This window comes from Myotis brandtii, unplaced genomic scaffold (genome assembly GCF_000412655.1).
Source record: "Myotis brandtii unplaced genomic scaffold, ASM41265v1 scaffold952, whole genome shotgun sequence".
In the NCBI taxonomy this organism is placed as follows: Eukaryota; Metazoa; Chordata; class Mammalia; order Chiroptera; family Vespertilionidae; genus Myotis; species Myotis brandtii.
Genome location: NW_005371930.1, coordinates 1,413,019 through 1,421,927, shown reverse-complemented (window position 1 = coordinate 1,421,927; position 8,909 = coordinate 1,413,019). Strand labels below are relative to the sequence as shown.

Sequence of the window (8,909 nt, the reverse complement as noted above, 5' to 3'; positions counted from 1 at the left end):
CACCGGTTTCCTTCCCAGCGGCTCCTCTCGGTACTTCTGGCCCCTCGGTCGTCCCGCCTGTCTCTTCTCACCCCTCCGCTATCTCTTTGGCCTAGCTCCCCCCCTTTTTAAAAAAAAATATTTTTATTGATTTCAGAAAGGGAGGGAGAGAGAGCGCTAGAAACATAAATGGTGAGAAAAATAAATAATCGATCGGCTGGAGCCCGCCGCCCAGGCCTGCGCCCTGACCGGGATCGCACCGTGACCTCCAGGTTCGCAGGTCGCCGCTCCGCCACCGAGCGACCTGGGCTGGGCGCTGGCTTCCCTTCTTACCGCGGTGCCGGGACATTGATCAGCCCCTTACTCTGTTCCTTCTTTAAAGAAGCAGCTAATGTTTTTTAAAAATTGATATTTAGGGCGAGAGAGAGAGAGGGAGGGAGAAAGAAAAAGACATCGATTGTTATCCACTTTATTTTTTTTTTGCCAACCTGTCTCCTTTTTTTTTTTTAAGTATATTTCTTTATTGATTTCAGAGAGGAAGGAAGAGGGAGAGAGAGATAGAAACATCAATGATAAGAGAAGCATTGATCGGCTGCCTCCTGCACACCCTACTGGGGATCGAGCCCGCAACCCAGGCATGTGCCCTTGGCCAGAATCGAACCTGGGACCCTTCAGTCCACAGGCTGACGCTCTATCCACTGAGCCAAACTGGCTAGGGCCTGTCTCCTTTTTTTAAAAAAAAATCTTTAGTGTCGAAAGTATTACGTATGCCCCCCTCCCCCTTGTTTATGCCTTTTTGCGTTCAGCTGTGGCTGCTGCTGTGCCCTGAGCGGGATGGAAGCGCAGCCCGGGCGCCCGGGGGCCACTGTGACCATCGACCCGCGGGCGGGAGGAGGGCGGTTCCTCTCCTGCGGGCGGTCCCGTCACCGGCCTGACGCTTGTCCTCTTTTTCCTCCGGACACCACCCTTCCAAGTGGGGTCCAGCCTGTTTTCCTCTTGGGGTGAACTGATGCGGACAGAGTTCCCCCCGGGGCTGGCAGCACCGGATCGGGAGGCCGCGTGTCCCCCAGGTAGCGCTGGGTTTCAGTTTCCCATCGAAGCGCTTCCTGGGCCTCATTGCCTCATGTGGGGCCTTTTCGCCTCAAGCCCAGACGCTTTGGAGTCCTTAGGCTGATCGCTCGCTCCAGGGCTCTGCAGGGATGCTGTATTCCTCATCTCACGGAAAGAGAAAAATTACTGTCTCCAGGGTCATACTTTGAAACAGAATATGGGCTGGTTAAAATGTATTTTAAAGCTTGGCTCATAATTCAAGGAAATACTCTTTTTCTAGGAACTTTCACGTTTTGGAGGAAGAATAGTATTTTATAGCCTTTGCTTCTAACAAAACATTTCTTTAATGGTATTTATTAAGCCCTTCCTCTATTCCAGGCATTATTCTTAACTAAGTTTTTTTTTTTTTTTATCTCACTTTGTTTTCATACCTCCCTGTTCTACATGTGAAAAAACGGAGGCACAAAAATGAAACAGCTTGTCCACGGAAATGGGAAACCTGGGTTTCCAGCTTCTTACTGTAGCATTTCCCAAATAGGAGTGTCCCCGGTCACCCGCTCAGCAGCTAGCACACCTGTCGGGATGGGCAGGCTTGGGTGTTTGGCGTTCAGCCAGCACAGAGAACAGAGCCCCCTGCCCTCTGGTGGGGTCCTGACTGTGGCTGTGGTAGGACATGAGAGCAGCTACTTTTAGATTGTTTTGCTGCGCCTTATGATTATCCACTGTGGGTATGAGTTAGAGGTTAAATTCTTACTTTATTACAGTTTCTGTACTTTCAGCTCCACCTCCTTTTCCTTTTAATATCTTATTAACAGTTAATAGTTCATCTTAATAGCAACAGTGATTATTTCAACTTCTCACCTCTCGTGCCCTCTGGTGGGAGTGGGAGTTATTGGGCAGCAAAATGGCCAAAAGAATGCAGGCAGAGAGACCTGGCCCTGGACAGTCAAGTTCAGTAAGGAATTATGTGTAAAGCTACATTGTTTTCGTTTGGATTACAAAAATTAGTAGCCAGACTTGACCAAGTGTTTGTGGGGAGACATTCAAAAGGGGATTCAAACATTATTAGGATGTTATTCGAAGCTGAAAACCCCCTATGTAATTACGGGGGTGGATTTTGGAGGACTTTGGAATGTCAGCAAGTGATGTTTACTTTATAGGCATTAAAGAGCAGTAGGTGATGCATAAGTTTGTATCCTAGTGAACATGAACTTCTAGGAACTTACTCGGGGGTTGTGGTATTGAGGGTAAACCAGGGTGGAGAAAGACTGTCAGAAAGGCTGTGGGCAGGTTCAGGAGCCCTCAGCAAATGGTAAGTTCCCGGGCGAGGGTTTCTTGGCCCCTTGGGCTGGTGAGTTATGCCATTCACAGTGGAGCTCTCCATTGATGGTTTTTGTTTCTGATGGCAGAGGATTCGATGTAGGATCAAAAACAAATGACAAAGGGACAGGTGCCAGCAACCCTCTTTGGCGATAACATTGTCAGTCCCCGCCTCGCACCCTGCCCTGCCCCACCCGCAATGGTGTCATAGGAACTGAGCTCATGGCTTACTTTGAAAGGGTTATAAATTCTCAGAATGTTAACACATCCATATTAATTACAGTTTGAGCTTTTAAATGATGTCCTATTTTAGCAATGTGTAATTTGGGGTAATTAAATGTTCAATCTTGGGAAATGTATTTATACCAATGTCTGTAGCCTAAACAAGAGGACTTATGCTATGAACTTATAACCAACATCTTTTTTTTTTAAAATATATTTTATTGATTTTTTACAGAGAGGAAGGGAGAAAGATAGAGAGTTAGAAACATCGATGAGAGAGGAACATCGATCAGCTGCCTCCTGCACATCTCCTACTGGGGATATGCCCACAACCAAGGTACATGCCCTTGACCGGAATCGAACCTGGGACCTTTCAGTCCGCAGGCTGACGCTCTATCCACTGAGCCAAACCGGTTTCGGCTATAACCAGCATCTTATTAAAATTCCTACCTAAGCATGAACTTCACTGGATCATCTTGAAGAGAATTTTAAATTTAAAATGTTTTGTCTGTAGCAAGGCTGTAAGTATAATTTGCATAGAATAAGTTAGTTAAGCACTTCTTGATTATGTGTAGTGCTTAAAATTTCAGTTTTAAACAATCAGTTGAGGTTGCATATAACTTCCTTTCAAATAGAGTTGGTTTAGTGTTCAGAAGACCTACCCTGCTTCCTCGAGTAATCCTATATTGGATTTGAAACAGTGGGAACCTAAGAACACCTTTGTAAAGTCCCGTTAAAGCCGTTCCCAGGGGAATGTTTCCTGTCTCATTTCATGCTAGAGTGAATTTTGAAAATTCTTTGTAAGCGTGAACTCTTGGTCTAGAAAAGCAAATCTTCTAATCTTTTTACTTTTAGCTTCGGGAAAATGGCCAAAAGAATTGCTGAGAAGGAACTGACAGATAGGAATTGGGATCAAGAAGACGAAGCCGAAGAGGTAAAAAGTAGTTTTCCTAAGAGTGATTTCGTACTGCTTCTCAATTTAAACTGGGTTCCTCATGAAGACTGGTAAAATGAAAAGGCTTTTTAAGACCATCCTGCACGGGAAACAGTGTGGTTTCTAGTGACCTGTACTTGATAGAGACATTTATTTACATTTGGGTGTGCCTTTCCACCAGCACCTAGTTCCTGAATATTGGGCTCCCTTGTAGAAGCACCTTCCTCCTGAATCTCATACACTTGCAGCATTCTGAGCCCGTGGTTTTAATCACAGCTGAAGGATGAGTACATGATCGAGTCACGAACTTAGCGCAGTGCCACGCTCAGACTTGACAAGTGTACACCACCACCATCTTGGTCTGCCATCCCTGTCGTTTTAGATTCAGATGGTTGAGTTTCCCTCCCTCACTCTAATCTTCTCAGAGCCCAGCTTCATTTCTCATTCTTACAGATCTGAGATGCTCCCCCCCTCCCCCCAACAATGGCATTAATGGAAATAGAGTTTATATTGGCCTAGTTTCTTTCCTAACAAAATCAGAATGGCCTTCCCTGAGGAAATCTTTTCGTTTTTTGGGTGCTTCATCAGCAGTGTGGGACACCCAGGCCGGTTCACCGAGGAAGCCTGCACCCAAGCTAAGAGGATAGTGTCAAGTAAAATAAAATAAAATAAAGAATCTGCAAGTGTCTTCAAGCTTATTCTTAGACTGGAGGCCCGATGCACGAAAATTGGTGCAAGAGTACACCTTTCTTCCCTCAGCTGCTGGCACCAGCTTCCCTCCGGCACCCGGGCCCGGGCTGGCTTCCCTTGGGCCGCCCCCAGTCACCCGGGACCCAGCTGGCTTCCCTCCGTCCCCAGCTTTGTTAGGAAGGGCATGCAGAATGACGTCCGGAATGACGTAGGTCTAGTTAGCATATTACCCTTTTATTATTATAAATGACTATCTTCTTTCTGAGTCTATATCCTAGTATCAATATTTTTCCTTTACAAATGTTTGCACCAATATGGTTAGGAAAGTCAAAATCACAAGCATGTTAATATTTTAACAAGGCTTTTAACATTTCTAGCTGCCGTCATGCTTTTTTGCCAAGACTTGGGTAACTGCATTTTTTCCCAAGTCTTACAGACAGCTACATTCTGAGCCCAGTAAGATTTAGACTACCATATAAAGATTGCTTTGACATTAAAATACTTCAGGAATGAAAGAACTCCCGTTTGGATAGTTGCTAATGAATGAATGTGGAAAGACAGTTACATTTGGGCAAATGCAACTAAATGATCCCTTCTGTGGCTGCAGAGATCTCTTTGACATTTCCTGAATAGCTGGGGACGGAGGTTTTTACAGGGAATACTGCCGCCAGCCGTACGGGGAACAGCGGGCATGGCCAAGCCGGCCTCGGCACGCTCCTCGCTGTGGGCCTAGTGCTTGGGGGTCAGCAGCAGTCACCCAGAGTCCCAGTGCTCCGTGGTCTCTGGATGAAGGGCAGATGGGCAGAGCTCTTTGTCAAAGGAAGAAGTATGTGTTTCATAAATACAGTTTTACTTTTGAAAACGGTAGTAGTGAGAGACTAGATTTGGGCACCTGGGTTTCAGAACTGGTTCCACTCCCAGCGGTTCATGATCTTTAAGGTATCTTCCAGCTTAAGTTTGATTAATACCTTTGAAATATTTGAAAGCTGTGCTAAGTAGTTTTGCACCATAGTTTTGGTGGCCTTAGCCTTGTCAGACTTTCGTGCACGCACTCCTCTCTCTCTGATTCCAATCTCGGATTTGTAGGCTCCAGAAGACTGGTGGTTCACCTGACTAGCATTGGAATTCACCAAGAGAGAGCACGGATATGAATTTTAATGTGCCCTCTCTATAATTTGTATTACGAGGATTAACAGTACTTTGAAAACTAGCAGATAATAGATGAGTTTGCCTGGTCTAGCTTTTTCATTCAGCATTTTATCTCCATTTTGGCCTTATCTTACTGCTGTTTAATTTGTGCGCTCCTGCAGGTGGGCACATTCTCAGTGGCCAGTGACGAAGTCTTGAAGAACAGAGCCATAAAGAAAGCAAAGCGTAGAAATGTTGGATGTGAAGTGAGTGTTTTCTACAGCTTTCTATGGGGTAGGGGGTGGGGGCGGGGGGCAGTCAGATCGGTCAGTGCTCATTAAAGTGCTTTCTCCACTTGGGAAAGCGCTTGGTGTAGAACAGTGGTCGCCAGCCTTTCGGCCCTCATGGGCCACCGGTTGGCGACCGCTGGTGTAGAACATACAGAACATTGAGCACAGGGCGGGTGTGCTTACAGGGAGCTCCCAGCTGCGGAAGCGATACAGATGCAGAGAAAATAGAGTTGAGTGCCAGTGTGGAGGAGGAAATGAGGACAGCAACACGGAAGACCAGAGAAGTGTGTGTCAGTAGCAGTGAGGAAGGAAAAGAAGGAATTCTCAGTCTCCCTACTGCCTGGGGTCGAGGTGTGGGTTGGAGGAGTCCTTTAACCGCAACAGCCTTTCCCGTGTCCACTGTGTCTCGCATTAAAATGCTTCCTTCCTGTGCTCGGAAGATCAAGGAGGAGCTGTATGTAGCTCAGAAACTGCAATCACGTGGTCAGGGTTCAGCAGTCACTCCACCTTTTCCCCGGGACTGTGCTCAGCCCTCATGCATTCCAGGCCTGGGCCTCTGGGTCAGGCAGGGGGACGGTTCGAACACTCCGGTGGCAGCTGCAGGAGAAGCTGTGCCTCTGCGGCCTGTTCGGTCCACGTTCTTTCCTCGTTTCCTCTCCTTCTTTAGACTGGTGTTTAGTTGGCTGTAGGCGATCAGCGAGGTGATGGTTGATGGGGAAAGGGCCAACCTCACTAGGAAGGAAATGATGGTGTTCGTTTTGGAAATGGCCTTAAGGGTGGTGTGGAGAGCTCTACAAGCCACTAGTAGACTGGTGGCTTCTCGGAGCAGGAGTGGAGCGAGAGGGAGAGGCAGGAGGAATCAGCCGTCCGGAGGCTGACGCCGCGGGGGTGAGAAGAGCTCATGAGGAGGACGGAGCTCTGGTTTGCACAGCTGTCATGAGTAAAATCGCTCCTGTCCTGTTTCTGCTCTTGCCAGCAGTTTTCCTGTAGTGGATGGAGGTTGCATGATTTAGCCAAGGTAATACTGCCCCTCACTCGCCTACCGGTTATAACAATTACAGTTATCTCTGCTCTTTCTTTCTATTTCAGTCTGATGGTGGCGGGGCCTTCAAAGGCTTTAAAGGGCTGGTGGCACCTTCTGGAGGAGGAGGCTTTTCTGGATTCGGTGCTTGTGTTGGAGGGAAGCCTTTGGAAGGACTGTCCAATGGAAACAGCATGGCAGGTGCCCCGCCCTTCTCCAGTGCGAGAGCTGCCACCGAGACCAAGGTGGCCTTTGGTAAGTAGGTCCCCCGCTCACTCACTCACATCTGTGTAAAGATAACCATGAAAATCACTTCGCAGAGATGTTTTTCTTGTACTTACCCTGGGTCCTGGAACTACCTGAGCAAGAACAGTCGTAATGAAACACACAGAAATGAGGGAAATGTTGGCTATTTGCGTTCTGAGTAGAGAATGAGCTTTTGAGCCAAAATAGAACTAGGTTCTGTTTTCAGCTCTGTGCCCTTGGTGAAGTTCCTGAACCTCTGAGCCTCCAGATCTTTGTGAAATGAGAATGAGTGATGAGAACTGACCTAAGGGTCAAAGGAGGAGAGGAAGCTCTTAGTGGGCCTCTGTAAAGGCCTGTCTCCCCAGGCCTTCGTTAATACGTGTACCGAAGACTGTGTGTATGGCACACACCTTCCCGAAACTTGGGGGTCCTCCCCTCTAGATTTAGGATGTGTTGGTTGCCTGATCTTGTTTTGAGGGAATTAGTCAAGATCTCGGGATTAGCAATAGAGAATAAGATCATGGATGAAAATCTTGAGTTCTTGGAAAAGAGCCCCACTCGTTGGATTGTTTTGGGGATTAAGTTTTGTACTCAGGGTATTTTGACAGTTCTGGGTAAAATGGGCATCTTTTTGAAGGAAAAGATTATTTTAAAATTACTGATGCGAGCATATAATAGGTACTGTTCCTGTGTAGAGTTTGATTTGATTTTTGTGGTAACCAGATCCTAAATGTTAGATGTGCACATACTTGAACTGTCACAAAAATGGGATGCAATAAAGGCAGAAAATGCGAAGAGCGATACAGAAATCTAGATGATTTAGACAAATCGCCTTCTTAGTAAATCTTAAAGCTTGACTTTCCCTTAGGATCTGTTGCTGCAAATGGCCCCGCCTCCTTGGTTGATAATAAGATTTCAAACCCCAAAAGGAATGGTGACAGTCAGTCCTCTGGTCTTTCCTCGAGCACCACTCACCAAGGGAACGCCTACCACAAGCAGCTGGCGGCCTTGAACTGTTGTGTGCGGGACTGGATCGTGAAGCATGTGAACGCGAACCCGCTGTGCGACCTGACGCCTGTCTTTAAGGACTATGAGAACTACTTAGCGGGCATTGAGCAGCAGCTTGGTGACAGCGGAAGCAGCGGCTCTGAAAGGAAACCTAGCAAAACGTCACTCGACTCACAGTCTCCCTCCCTATTTGGTTCAACAAAGTCACAGCAAGAGTCAACATTTTTGTTTCATGGGGATAAAACTGAGGGCACCTCTGAAAAGAAGACAGAGGCTGTGCCTGAGAAAAAGGGGGACCCGTCACTGGGAGCGACAAGTGCCTCGTTTAATTTCGGCAAGAAAATTGATGGTTCTGTTTTGGGCTCCTTAAACTCTGGCCCCCTGGCTGGGTTTTCATTTCCTTCTGGAAACTCCAGTTTATTTGGCAAAGACATTACCCAGAGTAAGCCCGTTCCTTCGCCGTTCTCCGTTACAGCACCGGAGAGCCAGGCCGGGGGCGGCAGTGCCGGCTGCGAAGGTGAGTGGGATGTTTACCCTTCAGTCCGGTTGTGTCTGTGGAGGTTTGTGTTTAGTGGAAGCAGAGACGTGCCGCCATCATTTCCGAGCCGCGTGATCCAGGACAGGTTGGTGAGCCTCGGAGTCTCCGCTTCCTTATTTGCAAAATGGTGTAAAGTCTGTGTTGTAGGTGATAGATCCTCCCTTCCCCCAACTGGTGGGCTGAGTATGACATAACCTGCAGCCGGGAAATACCTGAGTGACACCATGTACCTTATATGGACTATACATTGAACCACCAATCCACACCTGCCCAATACCCTAAGCCAGCGGTTCTCAACCTGTGGGTCGAGACCCCTTTGGGGGTCGAACGACCCTTTCACAGGGGTCGCCCATCGGAAAACACATATATAATTACATATTGTTTTTGTGATTAATCACTATGCTTTAATAAATGTTCAATTTGTAACAATGAAAATACATCCTGCATATCAGGTATTTACATTACAATTCATAACAGTAGCAA

The 8,909-nt window shown here is 47.1% G+C and overlaps 1 protein-coding gene across 2 annotated transcripts in view; it reads left to right on the top strand.

Moving 5' to 3' along the window:
* Window positions 1-2,240: 2,240 nt before the first annotated feature.
* The window catches only part of NUP50 (nucleoporin 50kDa), a 12,336-nt gene continuing 5,667 nt past the window's right edge, over window positions 2,241-8,909 (top strand). Inside the window, exons 1-5 of one of the 2 annotated variants that reach the window (XM_005886025.2) lie at window positions 2,241-2,341; window positions 3,427-3,505; window positions 5,506-5,589; window positions 6,703-6,889; window positions 7,749-8,405. In XM_005886025.2, coding sequence (XP_005886087.1) covers window positions 3,437-3,505; window positions 5,506-5,589; window positions 6,703-6,889; window positions 7,749-8,405 — 997 coding nt within the window. In that variant the 5' untranslated portion in view covers window positions 2,241-2,341; window positions 3,427-3,436. The remainder of the gene's footprint in view (window positions 2,342-3,426; window positions 3,506-5,505; window positions 5,590-6,702; window positions 6,890-7,748; window positions 8,406-8,909) is intronic. The other variant, XM_005886026.2, reaches the window with a different exon arrangement.